This window comes from Plectrocnemia conspersa, unplaced genomic scaffold (assembly GCF_051122295.1).
Source record: "Plectrocnemia conspersa isolate PC_06_02 unplaced genomic scaffold, ASM5112229v1 ptg000002l, whole genome shotgun sequence".
Classification (NCBI taxonomy): domain Eukaryota; kingdom Metazoa; phylum Arthropoda; class Insecta; order Trichoptera; family Polycentropodidae; genus Plectrocnemia; species Plectrocnemia conspersa.
Genome location: NW_028277166.1, coordinates 20,249,618 through 20,273,040, shown reverse-complemented (window position 1 = coordinate 20,273,040; position 23,423 = coordinate 20,249,618). Strand labels below are relative to the sequence as shown.

The 23,423-nt window shown below is 28.9% G+C and overlaps 1 protein-coding gene across 10 annotated transcripts in view; it reads right to left on the bottom strand.

Annotated features, from left to right (window-relative positions):
- SK (small conductance calcium-activated potassium channel) overlaps positions 1–23,423 on the bottom strand; it is a 378,167-nt gene that overhangs the window by 239,823 nt on the left and 114,921 nt on the right. Inside the window, exons 1-2 of one of the 10 annotated variants that reach the window (XM_088181665.1) lie at positions 8,523–8,623; positions 1,218–1,573 (exon numbers count right to left, since the gene is read on the bottom strand). The exons of the other annotated variants lie outside the window; for them this stretch is intronic. Of the exons in view, the coding sequence (XP_088037791.1) occupies positions 1,218–1,256 (39 nt within the window). The 5' untranslated portion in view covers positions 1,257–1,573; positions 8,523–8,623. Of the gene's footprint in view, positions 1–1,217; positions 1,574–8,522; positions 8,624–23,423 lie in introns of those variants that run through there. 10 annotated transcript variants of the gene reach the window in all.

The following is a 23,423-nucleotide window of genomic DNA, read 5'->3' as shown; positions in this document are numbered from 1 at the left end:
GTTCTCGAATATGGGTATATTGTCTGGAATCAGGTTGGGTGCCAGTCCATCACACGCTGGACTCCCGCCATTCATCAGTGTGGGAGAGCAAGGGACCCTTTTTGGGCTAAATCCCAAACTGGCTGGCTGTCTAAGGTAGAGCGTGAGGCACTATCTAGGACGAACGAAGCATAGCAAAGTTACGCAAGCAAGCCAAAGGGCTCAGCCCCTCAAGGTAGTATAAACACCTCTCGTAGACCTAGGGGGTGGTGCTAATATTAAGATAATACGCGATGCATACAAAGCAATGCAATGCCGGCTAGCCAACGAGAGTTCATATTCATGAGCGCTAGGGAGAAAAACTAATATATCTCCAATAACATATTTAGTACTACGGGGGGTAGGGAACCGCTCACCCGGCCGTCACCAGCTGGGTGCCCACCCGAAGGGTTGGACTTGTAGGGCCTGCTGTTTGGGAGCATTCAAAGAAAAATCTGAGATATCCCTACAAGAGAAAGTACGGGTCGTAAACGTATTTGTATCTGAGTGCCTTTTTTCTAGGAACGTTATTATACAATAATTTGTAAACTAATCGTAGTAATTTTTGAAGTTGTCAGAAGATGGTGTTGACAATCTGTAATTCTAGACGAGTTTTGACTGTGAGATTTAGAGTGCACGATCGCGTCCCTTATTCTTGCCCGTTGCGACCAAGACGTTAGTGCTAGAAAACGCAGCTCTTGCACGTGCCATCCGGTTTTCATATGTTTAATTATATAATTGCAATCATGATCAGAATGCATTAAAACAATTAGTTAAGTCATCATGCTCAGATTTGTATTAAAATATAAAATAAATATTACTGCGATATATATTATTTAAATATATGTTTTATTCCTATAATTTGCATTTACTAATTTATTATTTTATGTATGTTAGTGTCTACCAATATGTATTTTTTTCCGCGATCAAAAAAAATAAAAGGCAGTCTATATTGTGGCTTTTGCTTGACTAAGCTTAGAATATGAATAATATATAATAATTCAATTTTTATATTTATAATAAACAAATTATAAATTTGCTTATTTTTTCATAGATTTTTCAGCTCTACGAATAAAATAAGCAAAATAGTATTTAAAGCTGTATTTATAAACCTTCACACTTATCTATTCATATATAAATATGTAAGATACGCCAAACGTTATATTAGCTATAAAAGTATGATTAATAAAAAGTTTTACCTGATGTGATGTAACTTCTGCCAACAAGTACAATATCATGGACCGTCAAAACTAGATGTACTTTGTAAACAAAGTGTCGTTCGTCATTGCAGTGCACCAGCCCGTCGAATATTCCACGTCAGGGGTTGTCAACCTCAGCGTCTCCGAGGCGCACTCTTCCCGCACAACACTGATCGTAAATGTTGACGACAATTCTGTCATCATCGTAATTTAATCAACGTCATTGTATTATATGTTATGTATATACACTTAATGGTTAAAGACACTTTTTTGTTATAATAATTAACACTATTAGTTGAATTGTATCAATAGATTGTTTTATTTGTTCGTTCGATCGTCGGGACACGCACCACGTTCTAAAATGCGACAACGTTCACTTAGTTTTGGGCGAAATCTAATTAAACTAATTATGTGGTAGGGCGAAATTCTAGGATATTATTCCTTTGTCGCCAGATTCGAGCTAACTTTGAAAACCAATCAAAGTTTCGCAATTGGCGTCATAAAAAGTATCAAATAAAGGTTTCGTCTCTGATGAGTGGGAGCAAAACTTATTTGAGAAAATGTTGAAAATCAAACAATAATAAATGTGTATAGGATTATTATTATTAAGATACTGCCACTTGTATTACTACATGAATTATTAAAATATTTAATAGGCAAAATTGCCAATTGTTTATATAATTTATAAGAGGACAAAAATAAAGGTTTTATTGGTAATAAGTATATTTAACAAATAATGTTAAGAATATTACAATTGTATTACTAATATAGCACATTAACTAGATTTTGATTTATCATCTTAAAAATAATCTATAATTTTTAGTCAAACTAGAAAAACATAAGATGATCAATCGGAATTATTATTGTTTCTAATTTCCCAGACACGAGACAGCAAAGATTCCAATTCCTTCAAATTAATTAGCAATGATTTGCATTGATTTATATAGGTATATGCATATATATACATTAAAATATTAGTAAATAAAATAACACGTATGTATAAAAAATCGATTGTTTTGATATAGTATTTGTAAAACTAATTAATTTTTAATCTTATGAATATTTGTAAAAAAAGATTTTATATTTTTTGTGATATTTTAAATTATTTTTATGACTTATATTACGGCATCAGACAAAAACTATGAAACCTAAATAAATAATATATCAATAGGTTAAGTCATTAAAATTTATTTTAGTATAAATATTTTCTAAGCATTTTGTAAATTTAAGCAAAAAAACATGTCTTTTAAATATTGATTTTGTGGCGCTGAAACAAAGATTCTTAAAATCAAGGATTAATAAACGATTTATATTAAAAAAAAAATAATATACAATAATTTTTATATTTAATAATGCATAATTTATACTTAGTTTTTTTATACTAGAAATATAATATTGAAACTAATTTCTAAAGAATCTTTGAGAAATTTAGAAAATATATGTAATATAATATTGTAATTATTATTTGTATTATTATAGTATATATTTTTGTATATGGAAAAAATTTTTAGTGATTAAATTCACAACAATTTGGATCAATATTTATGCATGTAAATTATAATATAGGTTTCAATTAAAATATAAATGAACACAAAGAATGGTAAAACATATGTACATTAAACCACAAGTAAATTTTTATCACACTATTGATTAATTTTAAATTATAATTCATATTTAATTAACGGACACTTTCAATCACATGGAAAAATGACAAAATAGTATGATTTATAGCATTTCCATAAAAATATTGACTATTGTTTCTTTTATCCAGCGAATTTTATCCTTTCTGAATACCTTATAATAAATAAATTTTTAATATTAAATAATACAAGTCATTGATCCTTGCATTCGAATATTTTTAAACAAAATCTATACTAATCGTTATTCCTAGAGTCGGTCATAAAACTATAGTTTTTGCAGTGCTATTGGAAATATCTGCCTCTTTTCGTACTCTCTGCTCTAAATGCAGCTTTAAAATTATAGCCACTATTTCTCTATAAAATTGCAGTGGTTGTACACTATTTAAAAATATTTAAACCGAAAAAAAAAACAGTTTTATATTAATTATAATTTACTAGTGTTATATTTATTTTCTTAAGCATGATCGCACGTTGCATATTTATTACTATATATAATATTTTATAAATATCCTATAAGTTTATTTAATTGTTTATATATAGAAAAACACAAACTAAACTAAATTAAATATCACAAAAAATAGAAATAACTTCTATTACATAATATTGAATTAAAAAGAACTGCTGAGGGTTAAATATAAATTTATTTATAAACTTTATTTATATTTAGAGCTTTTTGTTATAAAACGTACCGAAATAGCGTTCTAGTTTCTTTTTAGACGATAGATTCATATCAAATATTGATAAACACTACGTAATATACCATGCTTTAACAAATAATAGTAGAGTTGGAATTACGTATAGAATTACTTTGGGTAAGTATGCTGAAAATTGAAAGAATTTTTAGTACCCGATATGTGTCATTCAGTTTAGGTACAGTTTGTGCTGCATGAAATAATTTTAAATCCCTTGTGTATTATTTTAAAAAAGCAATGCAGATTCTACAAAATATAAAAATGATAAATACATTTATGATGGCTTGAAAAGAAAAATCACATCTACATATTTTTTTATTTGATGTTTGATGCTCCCCAAGAATTTTAATTAGGGTGGATCTACAAAACTGCAACATGGACCTTTACAAAAAAAATAAAAATCGTAAATTTTTATAAAAATAAAAGACCCTCTGGGACTTATTATAAATGATCTTCGATTTCGTGGAATTTAACTTCACGAAAAAGTTTAAAAAATTTTTTTTTCATTATCTAAGTATAATTTATACTCAATTGAAAGAGTCAATCTTAAAAAGATTGCTTGATAGCAGATCATAAATTGAAGTATTGATCTTGCGTATTTGATCGATAAGATTGTTCTAATGACATTTTGAGAAGTGAAAGTTAGAAACTTGTCGATCAGACTGCAACTAAATTATGGATTTCATGAATACAACAACAAGAGCTTTGTTGAAAACTTAACGAATTTTAGCATTTTTGTTAAGCAAACTTGTCGAACCACTTCTGAAACCTATCGTTGATCTAAGGTTACTAAGAGACAGACATTTGGCAGTAGAGACTAAAGCACGGAAAGGATTTGTCGGACAAAAATTGGACTTTGGGATTTCCCTTAAAAAAAATAACTAAATTTATGCTAAAAACTAAACATATATATATTTTATTATTTATTTTAGGCAAGCTTTTTATTAAAAAAATTATATAATACATTTTTAGATATGATGCATAAGACATACATATTAATTAAAATAAATATTTTCTACTATTTAGTTCTCAAATTTAATCTAAAATTAAACAAAGAGTTTTAATTAATTTATATTGTGAGAGAGTTCGTTTGCTGCAATTAAAATTTTTTTTAAAGGTCATTTTAATATCACTAATGGGATAGGAAATATACATTTAAGTAATAAAAAAATTATTGCATAAGAGATAAAATTTATTCAAGACACTAAAATATAATAATAAAGTAGAAATTTATATCATAATACGTGTCTTTTTTATGTTTGTTTCGTAAAGAATAAAAGCTCGGAATAAAAAAGACTTGCATCGCCTCTTTTTCTGAAACTCAGATATTCAGTACCCGCGATTCTTTTTTCCCATTTGGACAATATCAAATTATCGAGAACAATAAAAAGCGTTGTGTCCGACCCTCGAAAGTTTTCTTTATTCATAGACGAATTCGAATAAATCGAAACGAGCGAACCTTGAAGTGCTGAGAAACGACCCGCTTTAAATATTCATGTGGAACGGAAACAGCCATCGAATTAAGCATATTAAACTACATATTTAAAAAATCAATATTTCTAGGTCAATTTTCTAATAGCTTCTTTAGAATGACATGTATTATACACACGCTTATAAAATATACAGCGACGAAAACTGGGTCAATTTCCATCAAGTAAAAACCCACTCATTCTCTCATATTTTTTAAAGTGATTTTAAAAAAAGTGTAGTACACCCATTGAAAAATAAAAGACAGCTTTATAGAGAAAAATTCTTTGGCGAGCTTAAGAAAAAATTTTAAAGTTCATTTCAGAAATAACAGTAAGTGTAAATTAAAATAAAACTACGCAACTAAAATTTATTTTAATAAAAATGCTATCTAATATTCCCTATCCAATAAATTAGTATGACAAAACTGTTAAATGACAAAATTAAAATTTATTTCAAATTCAACTATACTGTTAGACATATCAAAGAGCAATACCACATTTCTAATAAATGTTTCAACTAGAGTCAGATACTCTTAGTCTGATTAGATGCATTGCAAATTTGATAATTAGCCACCGAGCTAGACGCTGCCCGGCAACGTGAGTAATTAAGGCAATGGTCTGGAGTTAAATTATAAATATAGCGGTCAAAGTTAACCGAGATCTATATATGTATATAGTCGTATGGATATAAGTAATGTATTAAAAACCAATAATTTATGATTTATTTATGTGGCGCGAAAAGGTTAAACGTGCAAACGATCGTGGCTTAATATAACAATGAAAAATTGAGCTAACCTCGGTTAATAACTAAACAAACATATTTAACTGATGAATTATATTTTCGATCAGTGTCACCAAATGCTCATTATATAGCCTTAATAAATAATACATAAATTCAATAGTATTTATATTAAATGTAATTATTTTTATAGGAACTAATAACAAATGTTTATATTGTAATAAACAACTTTTTAGAAAGCTTCAAACTATATAGATGTTATAATTAAGGAACATATGTATAGAATGTATTGAAATAATAAATTATTTACGTGCGTATGTACATATGTATTATACGTTATCTATATTTAAATTATTTACGTATTGAATCGATCACACGATAATAATGTTATCGTTGCCAAGTTGATTATCCATAAATATATATCAATAATAATTTATTGAGTTTTCGATTTTTGAATCAATGATTTTTATGACTTTTTATGTTACGTCATATCTAACATACAAAAATATTAAAATATCACTTATCCTTAAAATAATTAATAAGCAAATTAAATATAAAGAAAAATATGTTTTTTAATCTGACTGATATATACTTTACTCTTAGTATATTCAATAAATAAATTATTACTAAATAAATAAAATATTATTTTTGATATAAATGCTTATAAAAATTAACATATTTTAAATGAAATATATGTTTTTATACTATATATTTTTCTACAGACATTTATGACACATTAAAGAAAAAAATATTATTGCTAAGCAGAAAGTTACATACTATAATTAGATTTTTTAGTATTTTAATTATTAGGAGCGTTTATAAGAACAGTACCATTTATTTTTTAAATTCATCTATAAAAAATAGAAAAAAATATTATTTCTAAACGGAAAGTTCTACTTTATAAATAGACAAACATATTTTTTAATTGAACTGCAATTTACTAGCATATTCAAAATCACTATAAAAATTAAATAAAGCATCAAGGATCACATTTATTTAAATATAACTTATTTATATTTCTACATTATAAAGTAAATAAAATTGTAAAATTAAATATAACTATATTATACAAATAAATATTGTCCCTAAACATAAAATTTCGTTTTTTGATATGAAGATAAGATTTTATTAGCGTTTATTAAAATAAATAATTGCTCATTAGGATTTGATTTTTACTAGCGCCTTTATTATATATGATATTACATGTTTTTGTCATGTATTTATTGTATTATTAATAACTAATACTATGCAATATGAATATAATAAATTAAAAAAATCGTTCTGGTAATAGGAGCAATAATCAGGTAGATGTATGTATAGACAGCTTTTATTTTATTTTTAGTATTTTTAATATCAATTATGGACTTTTTACATTTTTGACTAGGATTGTTTTAACGAATTTTTGATATTTTTAAATCTATTTTTTAATATTTTAAAAGACAGTCTAATCAAAATCATATTATAGATTAACACGAGCCTATAAAAAATACTATATAAATGTTTTTACATATTAATCTAAATAAAAATAAATATAGGTACTATTAAAATTTTTAATATTTGGTTTAAATACTGTTGTACTAATATTTAAATAGGGTCTGAAAGTACTAAATTCACTATAAAAAACTGTTTAATATCCTAAAAAAATTATTAAGCCTGAAAAATTACTAGGCTTTCTTAAACAACGTATTATTTGTGTTACTATAGTGTAATTTTACTAAAGTTGTGATTTATTAAATTAATAGTCTTAACTGCAAATTGGCTAATTGTATTCAGCGTAAAAAATACTTTACAAAGACACTCCAATGGTTCTAATATTTATATATTATTAAAATCTCACATCTTTAAAAAAACTATTTTATAAAACATTCATAAATAAAAGAATTAATAAAAATTGCTTTTGAAAATGACCGTTCAATAATTTTCACAATTAAGATATACTTAACTGCTACTGTTACATAGTAATTCATCTAACCCTTAAAAATGTGACACCTTAATATAAATAAGAGGGTTATATTTAACATATATATATGATATATATATTATATCTGTTATATGAAATTAGTCAAATTATAAATATCATACGAAATACATATGTACATAGTTACGTATACATCAACGTGCCTAGCTAATTATTTATTATATTTAATCTGATGTTTGAATATATAAAACATTCATTTATTCTTTTTTTTTATTATTCAATTCGAGAGTTGCAATAAGAAATAATTAAATGCATTGTTTGATAGCAATTTTGTAAGATTACTAGTTATATCTTTTAAGATAAACATTTTGCATATGCTAAATTTTTTTAACAAGACATGATCTACGTACATAAGAAAGTGGATTGGAAGATTTGAAATATTTTAGATATTAAATAAAAATATGGATTAATAGAAATTTGCTCGTGTTATTTTTTACTACAACGGCGCGTTTAAAAGTAGCCCCATAACGTAAATTCGCGTCGTCTATAGCCCGAATAGCCCGAATTTTCAGCGAAACGACCGGATCGAATGTGCACCCGTGCGCCAGGCTCCACAGGTACCCGCGAGGTTCTATTTCGGTTACCCTAACCATACTACCCAGAAGCGAGTTAACCCCACGAATAAAAAAGATCGCACACATATCACGAGGAAAAACGTTAACGTGGCATGTGTCCCGGACGCGAAAATCCGAGGGGGCGTAGGGCCCAACCGGCGACTCGGATCTTCTCGGTTCTTCCGCCGATTTCGGATCACCCGACCAGCACTAGGATTGATTCGACTTATCACCATTTATGTTCGCGTCCAGATGGGTGCCGGTGCATGGTGCCGGGGGGCGGAGCGGGGTGCGGGAGCGGTCGACCGCCCTCCCCGGCGGCCCAGAGTCGACTGCTGTCAAGGAGGGAACACTCCGCCCTCCCGCCCCGCCGCAACCTCACTGCCGTGGAGAGGGATGGACGTAGTTTTTCGTCTCGCTTCGACATAGGCACGCGCGGCACAGGGCGTTTCCAAAGAAACGAATGTGACACAGTCGCACCCCGGGGTGCGTCCCGTGCGTTTGATCTATTATTAAGATATGAGACACTTCATTGCAACAAGCAATCATGACGACAAGTGAAAAACAGTACGCCTGAGGAGGCTGTGTGTATTAGAATTTCTCTCATAGAGTCTAGGACTCCCGATTTGTTTTAAACTACGTACATATATACTAAAACAGCGACTATGGATAATCATATCAAAATACTAAAATAACGATGTCTAATATAAACTTTTTGAACGACATGCCTAAAATATTTTTTTCTAGCTCCTCGTAGCTATCGCAGAAAACATCTTTGTGTTTGACAAGCTCGTTGAGAAGCTGGATGTCTCGTGCAAGAGGAACGTTCTCAGACGCTGACACTTAACCTTCATTTTGTATGCTTATCCGTAAACATCATTATTTAATAGACTGACAGGGCATATATCTAACCAATTTTAATATGAAAAAAGCCTTGATCCTCTTTTGCTAGATATAGAAAAGGCATTTGATACAATATGGCATTACGGATTAATATATAAACTTTTAAAATTCGAAATATTATATATAAAAATAAATATTATATTATATTTCTAAAATCGTGCGCTATGACAAACGTCTATCCGAGCAAGTAATTCGAATAAACATTGATCTTTTTCGCACCACGCATACTCTAATTGATAATACGCATCCGCATAGACGTCGTAAAGTGCGTACCAAAGAAGTTGTTTCTGCTGTGGAGCGTAGTATTGAGGAGGACTCGAATGAGTTGATTCGCTATCGTGCACAGAAATTTAAGCTGTGCTCATCTACTTTATGCAAGATTTTGCAATAGATCTTGGCTTACAAAATCCAGCTCGTGCAAGAATTGAAGCCGCTTGACCAATGTGTGCGTCGTACTTTCAGTAAATGGGCCAAAAACAAGATTGTACTTGATCCTCATTTTCACCACAAAATTTTGTTCAGAGATGAGGCTCATTTTTGATTGAATGGCTACGTCAACAAGCAAAATTTTCAAAATCATTTCTCTGTTTGAAATTATATTATTGTTTTTTAACTTTTAATTTTTTCTTTAATTTTCTTCAATAAACGCTGAATATGCAAGACGTGCAACTCACAAAGTGTTTGTAAGCTTATTGCGAGAACATTTTTTTGTTCAATCATGAAATTTTCAAGTTCAGTTTTGAGAATCCACACTCGGTTCAGAACGTTTCCACGCGAAAGCCACCTCACTTATGTATGATTTAGTAGGTCTGTATATGCAACCTCATCGCGTGTTTAATGCATGTCCTTTCACAACATTGAGAGCCTTGATAACATCATGCATGACGACTTCCATTGAAGGTTCCAAATGTTACACAAGCAATGCCTGGCGATGAATCATACAGTGATTTGCTTCAAATTTTTGGTTATTCTCTCTCGCCAAAGCCGAAAATCCATTAACATGACTCAACATAGCTGAAGCTCCATTAACATATACAGCAATGCAGTCCTTCCACTTTAAATTAAAATTATTAAAGAATTCAATAACGTATTGTAGACATCAATTCCACGAGATCGCAACTTGAGAGAAGAAAAAAAACAAACAAACTTCTGTAGCGAATAAATACTCATTAATCTGAAAAGCAAAATATTTACTTTTTATATAAATAACTTCTTCTCTCACATTTTCTGATAAACCAAAAATTATTTTTTATAATTTTTGCAGATAATGCACTGAATTTAGTTTTATGGCTTCTTTCTGACCACATATTTAAAACCAGAGGCCAGGGCACCACTAGTCAATTAATTTCAATTGAGTGTGACTTTTGAACACGTTCAAATATCAGGAAATAATAAAGTCTTAAAAATTATATAAAAAATATATTTGAGAGGAGCAGCGAGACTTACTTCACAATCCTTAAAAATTGAATCGGATACCTAACCAGGCCCAGAAGAACGCACCGTCTTCAACTTCATAAAGCCGTATTTAAGATCTGAGCACTCAGTTTCTTAGATGGTAAGTACTGAAGTGAAAGTAGAAGAAAAATGCGACTTAATGGAAGGCGAAAAAGATTTTTAGCAACAAAGCGCAACAATATTTTGTAAGCCGTTCAAAGTTTTTCCATCAAACTAGAGCAGCGAGTTAAGTGTAAATGAATTACAGATCAATTTGGGATCATTATTAGTTTGTTTTTGGCAACTTTTGTAATAATTGCAATGAGAAGTAAATCGTCTAACACTTATCGCTCGCTCTTAATGACCAAAATGTCTCAAAGAAGACGAATAAACCGATCTCTTCCATAACATATGGAAAATGTGCTTGCTTTTTAGCAATAAAATGAACTTAACCAAACATAATTTAGGATATGTCACGTCAAATACTCAAGAGGGGTTTTGAGTAAAGTATTGATCGAATGCACAATATAGCACCTTATAGAATTCCAAGAGAGCAGGTTTTAATTTCTCGTCTTCCGCCCACATCTAAAAAAATATTTAAAAAACAAAAAATACATGCATATTAGGGTATAAAATATATTTTTAAACTTCTAGCTTTTTATAATGTATTATTACTAATTAAAAATATTATCAACCGACTCAAGAGCAATGCTTTATTTATTTAAAAAAAATGTATATTCTAGTAATTAGCGAAATTTAATCGCAATAAGTGATTAATCATGATAGAAATAATTTACTACGAATATTTGATAAAGAACCATTAATTGTAGATGGATTTGATTGACTTGATTTAAAATGTATTTTTTGCTACAGTACAACAAGTACGTAGATTGTTTTACGCCACTTACACGTGTATCCATCTATATCCATAATTTTTTTTATATGTACCTACACATTCGTGTCATATTTTTTAATGTTTTCCTTCACGTGACCTAGAATCGATTTACGCTCTGAAATTGATTTTCACGTCGAAGGTCGCAAGATTTGATTATCAGTCGGGTACACGATACAAACGGTATCTTTCCACGCGGCCATGTATGTTTAAATATACATAAAATTTCACATATCAATTTAACGGTAACGTATTTATGGCATAAAAACGGTTTAATATTTACATGTCGGACATTCGTGCCTGACGGCTGCAGGCACAGTCGCAATAGAATTTTAAATATACGGAAATTTCTTGCGTGCCTAATACTGTGTGACACGTGATAACTATAATCGTTGTTTATGCATCTAAATAAATTACTATTTTTATAAATACGCACTACGTGCAAAAATAGAAAATCGGACTTAAATATAATAATTTATATAGCAATTACCAATAATACGAGCGTCGTGGTTAGCCTGGCTATAAATTATTAGGGTGATTTCTTATCGCGCCAACTAAAAACAGTATTTAGAATAAATTATAGTCTAATTATGCATAAATTCTGAATAAATGTCTGTTTAATTATGCCAGTCTTTATTATTTGAATTATCACTTGCAAATTAGCAGCATAATTAATGTTATACATTCTTTTTATATTGAAATTTAAGAAACATAATATGTATGTATAATATTTCAGAGGACTTTTTAAAGAATTAATCTTTATGTTCAAGTAATGTATACATATATAGTTGTATAAATATAATTAACAATATTAACGGTGGGTTTTTGAAATTGCGTCATTTGTAAGATGTCGTGTCGGAGTGTCAACAGATAAAATTCAGCCAATTTGAGAAAAAAGTATTTAACAATGACATATTATTTTTTATGTAATATTTTAGAATAAAAAAGTTTATATTTATACAAAATAAAAACAGATTTTATATATTTTTTAAAAATATATTTTATACACTAATATATATTTTAAAAATAAATTTACAGTTTATTATATGACTTCTTAATTTATTTAACATAAATTAAACTGTCACCTCTTAAAAATTCACACCACAAGGCATCACATAGGAGCCAACTGTTATCAACCGCTGACGCCATTTGGCGTATCTAAATACGCATGACACATATTTTCTAAAACAATGAGCCGATTTTATTTATATACTTTTCGGATAACGCTTCACGCCTTTATAAAATATAAAATATTGCAGATTATTTTTTGAGAAAAGACCAAAATGTATACATGCCCCAACAGCAATTGTCATTTGATGAAGTAATGATCCCTTGACGAGGAAGATTTTTTTTCAAAGTTAATATGCCAAGCAAGAGGATGGTTTGAGAATCTGCAACTGGATACATTTTCAGTTTCAAACTCTATTCTGGAACAGGAATATCATTCGAAAATACAATCATGTAATTGATAAAAAAATACGTAAGTAAATTGTATCACCTGTGGATAATTTTTATAATATTGTAAAAATTGCAAACAGCCTAATTATAAAATAGTTCGAATTTGTGGAACTTTGAGAGCAACTATATTTCAGTCAAAATATTTGAGACTATATATAATATTTAATATTATACGGTTTCTAGGGAAACAAAAAAACATACAACAAAAGCTGCATTGTATTTATTCAATAGCGTTTTGTTTATTGCATTTGTTTTTTTTAAATCTGAGCCCTAATAATTTAATAAAATGTAACGGATTCATATTTAGTGTTGCATCAGCTTGAATAGATAGTGCAGATATATTGTTGAAAACAGAAGGAGAATCAAATAATGATCATCCTTCAGCATCAAGCAGTTTTCGCTATTCATTAACAAAGAGACTTTCCGGTAATTTATGACAGAACCAGTTAAATGACTAAAAAGAATGTGCAAAGTTTGTTTTTTAAATAAAAAATAGTGTATGTGTAAACAATGTAACGGTCTCCTACATTTTGCTCATTACTGTACAGATTATCATTCAAAACAAAATTTAATTTGAAGGTTGTGTAGTGAATTAATATTTATAAATACAGATTAAGTTTTCAAATGTATTCGAAATGTATGATCGTTATAATTATAGTGAAATACTAATTTCTGTGGAGTATTACTGACAAAATAACATATATGGGGTGAGTCAAAATCTTTATTAAAATCTATATATATTTACTGTTATATTAACTCATTATTTCTGGTATTACTTTATAATCATAAAATTACATTTACACGCCGATATTAAAATTTAGATGTAAAATATTACTATTCGTATTTAGATTTATTTATACACATATGTTCAAATATATTTACTTGAGAGCCAATGGAAATTTTGTTTCTTCTAAAATCAAATCTGAACATATTTATAGAATAAACTGCTTTTTAACCAAACATTTTTTAATGAAACCTTGTTATTCATTAGCAGTTATTATAAACGGTATATTTATTTTAGTGCATTGTCCCATTGACAAAATTTATAATTTTATTTCTCAAGATTTATATTTGAGTATTTATTTTTGATTTAATTATTTATTCTATGATCATTCATGGTTGTATATTTTATCAAATGTCAAGTAAAACGCAAAAGGAAAAATATATTGTATGTTACTGTATGTAATTTAAATAAAAATCAAATTTAAATCGATAGTTTGAGAACCACAGATTGAGTTTCGCAAAAAAAAATAACATAAGCTTTTAAATATATTGAACGCAACCGTTAATATAATGTATAAAATCGCATTACTTAAAAAGTTATGCTAATTCTCCCAAAGATCATGAATTTCGCAAGAACTATGCGGCACCCAGCGCACAGTCTACTTTTTTTATAATTTTAACTTAATAAAAAATAAAAAATATATACACTATGTTTATGCTGCGCTATAAACATATTCTTCAATAAATATAAATACTAATTCTGAAACATGTTTTAAGAACAATATTTGTATTTTGAAGGATTTTTGAAAAAAATATTTATAGCTGAAAAAAAAGCATTGTAAAATGAGATAATTCAGCTCATCTTAGAAAGCTTATATTTTATGTATTAAAAATAGTCGCTGATTTACAGACTCTAACTGTAGTCTGGAGTCGCACTACTCTGTTGTAACGCATTGGTCTAACGCCTGTAATGTTGCAACAAAATATTTACAATAAATTTATTCATTTTCACTTTTTCTGTTATAAATTTGCGACAGTATTTTAAATATTTCCCATTTATAGAGCCATTATGACACTATAAAAAATTATTAATCTATTTTAACTGAAGTTTCGTAAAAAAACTTGCACTTAGTGAGATTAGAAATTGTTGTTGCTATTTAACTTGAGGTACAAAGTTGTTCTGACTAAGGCCTAATAGACTTTTACACGTCATAAGATCTTAGCGAAAATGACAACAGCGCTGCTATATATTCAGATATTATTACTAACCATATGTAGAGAATTTCATATATTTTGATTTATCATTAAGCGTATTTTAAACAAGTCTTTAAGTCATTAAACACCATTCTTATTTTTTTATTAACATTCGTTACTACTAGACAATGTATCTAGTATCGTTGCTATTAAGAAGCGACCACAAAGGGTTCGTTTATAGTAGTACACCCGGGAGACATACTCACTCTTCATTAGAGGGCGAACACAAAGGAGACAGATTTTGATCATATGGTCTAATCAAGATAAATAATATTTTTTGACATTTGCTTAAGCTTTTGTAAGGGAAAGTATAAAAGGAATGAAACTTGCTCATTTAAGCAGAGCCTTACCGCGACACATATTCACGCATTTCTAGAGGCAATATCTTCAACTCTGACGACACCTAATTTACATATTTTAAACATAATTACTTGTGCAATTAAATATATACTAGACAGATCTTTCCTGTATGCCACTATCAAAAATCAAATTACTCAGCTTTGAACCCGAAACATGTAGGTATGCATTTATTTTATTGCGCAATGTTTTTAAGCAGTATTTACAAATTGATTAATGCTTGTACTATGTGCTTCGATATGATACCATTAAAATATAATACAGATAATATATGTAAATTGCACGAAAAAACAAAGTACTTAAAATGTTTGTGTCTTATGAATCGTTAATGCCTTAGAAAAAAATAAAAACACCGAAATAAACTTACACTCGAGCTCTTTATATCAATGTCAACGGAGCAAGAACCCATCAACGGTTCATGAGATATTCAAAAAGCACTTTTGCTATATTTGCCATTCTATATATTATATAATATTTAGTATTACCATATCATAAAAATCATGTATTGAACAAATTCTGTATTTTATTACGTGATATTGTTGACATTGTGGATAAATGTTACCGATTCGCTACTCACCTCAAAGTCACTGTTAACACTAACACGATTTTCTACCTACCAACACAGACTTCTAGAGACACGCGTAAAGTAAAGTTACACCGACCACACGCCATTATTCAAATCCAATTTCAAAGGGTCGTGCAAATATCGAATCAAGGGTATCGATTGAACTTGGCATGTACATAGTCCACTTTGGTCATCCTCGGTTGAGTTAAGTCACACGGTGTACACAAAGAGTCAAGAGGATTGTTTTATTTGCGTTTTCGGGCACTCCTTGTCACCACCCACCCGCCCATGTATCAGTATAATCCCTTAGGGGTGGTTTCTGGAGGGTGGAGCGCTTTTGTGAATTCACTGGTTAAAACCAGCCATTTCGCAATTTGAGCGCGTAGGTCAGGCACGCCGGGCACTCTGCTTCTTGGGAACGCTGGGAAATTGAATTTAGGATAGAAATGCGCATGCTATATATTCAGATATATTTGGACGTGATGGATAAAATCGTATAAAAAATATCGTATTTATCATTTACTATTTTTTTCTAATATAATATGCAATGTTAAATATAATTTTCTAAATTGATTGCAAAATATACGATACGTATATACATAAAGTTTTAATAAAAAAAATTAAACTTGACTTAAAGACTACATATTTAGAACAATATTTAATAAAGTCACCTATATTTATTTTATACGAGTGTAATTCTAAATAATTTTCATGATTCTGACTCCTATGTATATCTCTTATAATTATACTAGTATTTAAATGAATCACTTAAATACAAATAATTATATTTGTATTTATAATTAAGTTTTACGAATATTCAGTAAAAAAATAACAGCCTTTAATTATATTTAATTAAAAATATAATTCAGCAAGAATATACTGAAATTGTAAAATATTTGAGAATAATAAATCTATAGCTGTGGCATAAAATACGATAGCCTAAGTTATATTTTCTAGTTGTCGTTCCTTCACTAGCGTGAGGTACCGCAGCTAGTATGGTAAATTGCAATACAAATACAATTAGCATGATTTTAATAATTTAAACAAATTATTTGCAAAACCGTTTATAAACATTTTATCGTCAACTTAAAAAGTGAGTGAAAAGGGTAATAAATATTTACACATTTTTTTGTACAAAAAAGTGCAGACATTCAATAAACGTTTTGTTTCTTACAAACAAAATTGAAATATTATACCTTAGAAAAGATAAGGCAGTATTATTTTTATGAAATAGTAGGCATAACATAACAACTAAATTTGCTAAAAAAGTTGACACTACATAATTGTAGTTTTTTTCCAAATGGATATTTAAAAAAGTGATCTCGTTTATTATTTAAGGACATTATCATAAATATAAGTAAATATTTTCTCCAAAGAAAGGAAGAAAAAACTGACTCTAAAATTTGCCACAAAATTCATTGCCATTTGCAATATTTTTTTTCTATTTGATTTAGTCAAAAGTTTTTTTAAATAGTACATACAAGAAATTTCAATTTTTAAATCTTGTAAATTGAAATCTTATTTTAATATTTATTACCCGCTTTAAAATATCTACATATAGTAGACACAGCGATGTTTTATATTATACATGAAATAGCCTTATGAATTTATATGACTCGTTATTAAAACTGCTCTATTTTCAATTAATTATATATAAGCGTGAAACATATAAAGAGTATATTAAGAAACCTTGAAAATGTCTTAAATTAAATATTAAACACACCGTACAATTTCAAGGATATTAACAAAGCGTAATATAAATAGTCTGTCAATATAAAACATATATTTTATTTTACGTAAATTATTTATATATTTATTACAATTATTCATATTTACTGCATATTTTCCTAAACAATACGTATATTTTAGAGCATTATAAAAATATTTAAGAATATATTACAATATTTTAGTAACTCTTTTTTGCTTGAAGAAACGGGTGCCATAATAGTTTTTAATATTAGCTTATTTTTTATTTATAATAAAATAGTCAAACTGTGGCATACTTATTTTTATTAATAGCTTATATAATAAAAGAGGCAAAATAAATGCTACAATTTGTATATCGTAAAATTAGTTCATAACAGAGATTCTAATATGTTTTTATTATTATATTATGGAAATTAAATTACAAGAAGCAAATAAAAAATAAGTATGCAACACCGCTTACATTTATTTTCTAAGAGCTTTCATTGTTTAAACTCTTGTTAAAATAACTGAAGATAAACAAGTAAATGTGTAATGCATACATGCTTATGCAAATTGTAACCTAATTGCATATTCCATTACCACTTCGACCTTTCAATACGCATCTCTGAGCTTCAACCTAATAAACAAGGTTGGTAAATATAGACTATCGTATGTAACTAATCCATATAGATACATAGTATAAAATTATGGTCTATTTTTAACTATTTTGAAATTGTTTTTTTAGTAAAAAATCTATTTTATTTTAACAAAAAGCGTTTATTGCTATTTTTCTACGATAAATATCAACTAAATAGTTTTTAATAAATAGAGTAAAGAGGCGCTTATTTTATAATGTATGTTTAAATATTTGCAGATCTTTGATTGCCTTTTAATATATTTGCTGACTCAAAATCTCAAGTGATCAATAAGACACTCAAAAATCGTATAATTAGTATTTTTTTATTACAATAGCTACAAAAGATATGAAAGCAACTGAGGCTCAATCAAAAATAATATACCAAAATCTAGTCGAAAGCTCTTAATAAATGGAAATCGATATCTTTTAGTAAAACATATAAAACATATGTTCCGCTTGATATATTCACACGGTCAAAACCTAAGTTTATATAATCTTAAAGAGCATTTTATACAACAATACTGTTTAGTGTTATAAAAATTCAATGTTATATTTTTTGGCGTTATTTAGATTTTTGAATATAATATAAATTCTAGATATATAAAACAACATTAGTCACGTAATTTTAAAGCTGAAAAATATAATTAATCAGCTGCTATTTGACATGAATATGAAAAGCTGTGTAACAAAGCAAAAATATGCGGATAGTTGTTAATGTATAAAGACATTTCGCATTCGGGGGTTCCTTAAAGGTCCAATCTAGGCCCTCTGCTTTTCACGTTATTTATTAATAAATAAAGCACTTCCCTTAGGAGAAATGCCTGAAAATTTAAAGATTGCTACTATTGTACCTATACCTAAAATAAAAAATAGTAAAAAGTTGAAGAAATGAGACCAATCAATATGCTACCGTGTATAGAAAAAATAATAGAAGAAGTAGTAATCAAACAATTAAAGGAATTTATTACTTCTCAAAACATAATATGTAAACAACAATCGGGATTCAGAGAAAAGCATTCCACTGAAACTGCATTACAAGTAGTGATAAATGATTGGCTGTTGGCTAAGGATACAAACAAAATCATTGGAGCAGTCTTGGATTTCAAGAGAGCCTTCGAAACAATAGTCAGAAAAATAATGTTAAAGAAATTGGAGAGTATAGGTATAAGTGATATAGTTTTAAGATGGTTTAATAATTACTTATATAAAAGAAAACAAAAAGTTAAAATAAATAATGTATATTCTGAAGAGAAATTAGTGTCTTATGGAGTACCACAAGGGTCTAAATTGGGACCATTGTTATTTGTTTTGTATATTAATGATATAGTTAATAACGTGAAAAAATGTAAAATTCATCTATTTGCGGATGACACATTAATGTATTGCATAGGTGATAACATTAAAGAAATTGTAAATAATTTAAATAATGAATTAAGTATATTAGAAATATGGTTAAAGAATAATGTACTTAAATTAAATGAGAATAAAACTAAATGTATGTTTATTAATTATAAAAATGTGTTAGATAATAGTACCAAAATAGTAATAAATAACTCTAGTATAGAAATAGTGGATAATATAAAATATTTAGGAGTAATTGTTGATACAAAATTAAATTTTAAAGAACATTGTAATTACATATTAAAAAAAAAATAGTAGAAAAATAGGTTTATTATCTAGATTAAGAAATATATTAAGTATAAATACAAAAAAAATAATTTACAATAGTATAATATTGCCCCATTTTAATTATTGTGCAACACTATTAAATATGTTAAATAAATTAGACAAACAAATGTTGCAAAAATTACAAAATAGGGCAATGAGAGCAATCTTAAATAAAAATAGATTAACTAATTGTAAAAGTATGATTGATAGATTAGAATGGTTGAATGTTCAAGAAATATTGAGTATGAATGTTTTAGTATTTATATATAAGTTAGAAAATAATATGTTACCAGAATATTTTAATAAGTATTTAATAAGAAATAAAGATGTACATAAATATAATACTAGAAATAGAGAAAAGATAATTAAATATAAGAAAACGAGTACGGCTAGGGGAGTTATGTACGGAGGTTTTGATTTATATAATAGTCTTCCAAGAGAAATCCGAAACAGCAAAAATATAACGGGTTTCATAAATGGAATAAAAAAACACCTTCGTACATATAGAAATAAATTATAATATTAAGTCTTTATTATTGTATATTTTTATTTTTTCTTTCTGTTATGTATTTTTTATATATTTTTTATATATGTTTACTAAATTTGTTAGATGTAAAGATTAGCTATTAAGCTAAATAAATTATTAAAATAAATAAATAATAAATACGGCAGTTACAAAATCAATTTTTTTCTGCATGCAAATGATTTAAAATTGTTTACATGGATTTTTTTACGTTGCGGACTCATTTTTTTTAGTGTTTTCCATACTGTTAGCAACTGATTATTTCTACGATCTAAGTGGGAAAACTTTTGCTAGAGAAATACCACTCAGAATCACTTTTGAAAGCAAGTGAAGGTTTTCGTAACACGTATACGACGTCTGCGATAAATCTTCCAAGATGCTCGGTTTTATTATGAGGAACGCATTTCACTTTAACGATCCGTCAGTCATTCGTGTCCTCTATGGCACTTTGGTTCGCAGCATTCTTTAATCTTTAAAAGTTGTATGTCGCTAAGCATTTATTCAAACTACTCAATAAAACTATTATCGAAGAATGGGTACCGGAATGTCTTTGAGAATCACGATCGCATTCTCTTCTGATGCTATGACGTCCGAATTATCCGACTCGCTTATAGCTGTCACCATCTGGCTTACATTGATTTATTTAATGTCACCTATGAGGAGCTGGTCTGGTTCGTATAATTTTATTTTAATATTTTTTTTTTTTTTTTTGTATTGTAATAATAAAATGTATATTTTTGATCATCGTGATAATCACAATGATCTTACTGTAATTTAATATGAATATTATACATAGACCGAATTTCTGTTGCAGATAAATATGTTTGTATGAAGACATTTGGTTAGAATTCGTAACTGATAACTTAATCTACAAATTATACACCTGCGATGATCACACTAAAGCTCAAAGCTCGCCTGTCAGCGTGCGACATATTGCAAAATTAATTTGTGCTGATTGCGATTTAGATTTAAGTGCGAAATGAGGTTTGACACTATCTAACACGTTTATCGGTTTATCGCTTGAATGGTATTTTTTATCATATAATTGATACGTAGCGTAGTTTCAAACGGCTTTTGTGCGCCGGTAACCGTGACTGTTAACGTTGACGGTTTTTCTCGGAACGTTAAATTTATTACTACGGTATCGAAAGCCAAGTAGGAGTGGAAGTAAAAAAGAATCGCGTACTGCTCGAGAAGAGCGAGAGCTGCCCCGTTTAACGATGCTACTTAGTAGTTTATTTTCGCTAAGCGGGACCAGGCTGCACACCTACTACTTATATAATACTAGTATTTACATGAACGAACGAGCTCTTCATTCAACTATTTCCTTTGAGAAAACTTTTTGCGCAAAATGCACAACGGCACTCCGTAATTAGTTTTTGCTGGGATCGGGAATAAATTTTATATGTACACGTCGGATTTGCAATTTTCGATGTCAGACGAGATTGACTGACGGCGAATGCGATTAGCTTTCGTTTAAACTGAGTTATCGCTCGTGGAAAACCACAATATTAAATTGAGATCAAGCTATGAACTTTATGTAAAACTTGAGTAATATGACATAATACAATTTGTTGAAAATGAAACCTTTCCAAAATACCAATTAAAGTTTGTAAAATGATCATATAGCTGTTCTTTAACAGCTATTAAAGTCTTTGAATAGTTTTTATATATTTAGCAATAGTCAAACAACTTTGAATATACATATTAATTCAATAATAAGGTGTGTATCAACTTGATATTCAGAGAATATTTAATTGCAAAAGTCTTGTACAAAATACAAATCATCCAATTTATAAAATTCATAATATTTACGAAATTAGAGAGCAATAAATAATAACGAATTAATTACAATAAAGATAATAAAAAATCTGTTCTGAAAATGATGAAGGATCGTCAGATTAGATTTTTTCTAAATCCTGATGCATTTCATCTACGTTCAGAATGCTCCTTCAGTCTACCCTCGATTACGCTGCTTCATTTGTGTTTTTATTTAGCCAAACCTTTAAAGCATCTAAGGGTTTATAAAATGAAATATCATTTATAAAATTTAAAATATGTCATCTAATTTTATTAGTGCATAAAATTCCAAATTTATCCATTGCAAATGATTGTAATATTCATGTATAATTTAGAAATTTAGTTACCGGTTAGAAAAGCTTCCGGAAGTGACTGGAACACATAAACCATCAAGGATCTCTCCCGTAATAATGGAGATTACGGAAGCACACATACAAACGACTGACTTGATTAAGTCGATTATCAAGTCGGCTAACTTCACCCTGAGGTACACCGAAAAGGGTAACGTTTCCGTACAATGCTCATCGCTCGAAAATCGGACGGCCCTAATGAAAGTACTGCTAGAACAACGCGTCTTTCACACGTTTTCCACAAACGAGGAAAAAACGGTAAAATCCGTTTTACGGGGATTACCTGAAATCCCCACCGTAGAGCGATAAGGTCTAGGCGTTATTAAAGTGACAGCTATAAAGACCAAGGCTGAGACGCAGGGTGACTCCAGGCTGTACCTGATCTAATTCAGCACCAACACAACTTCGATCTCAATAAGAAGCATTCACAAAGGTCACCATTGAAAGGTACGAACAAAATAATATGTATGTTACCCAATGTTTCAGATGCCAAGTATTCGGTAACGCCTCAAGGCTCCAGTTGCGCCTAGCCAGTCTGGAACCTGGAACACTCAAAGCAGACGTTTAACCTTGAATGAAACCAATTTCCTGCTCTGAAGCAAATGAAACGTTTGAAAAAACGTAAAAAATATGTCTTGGGGAGCTCTCCTCAGATACTAAGTCCACTGCAGCTCTTTGCAAGATGTGATCTGAGTCAAGTGCGCAAGTAAAATGAAATTTCCATGATAATGGTTAAATACTTAGATGTCCTCTTCTGAACGGGGAATCAACACATTGACGTGAAATTCCCGTGGAATCCGATTTAAACTGAAGAACTGGAATTACTGATTAGTGAGTACTAAATATATATTATCGTAGTCACCGAAACATATTTAAAACCGCAC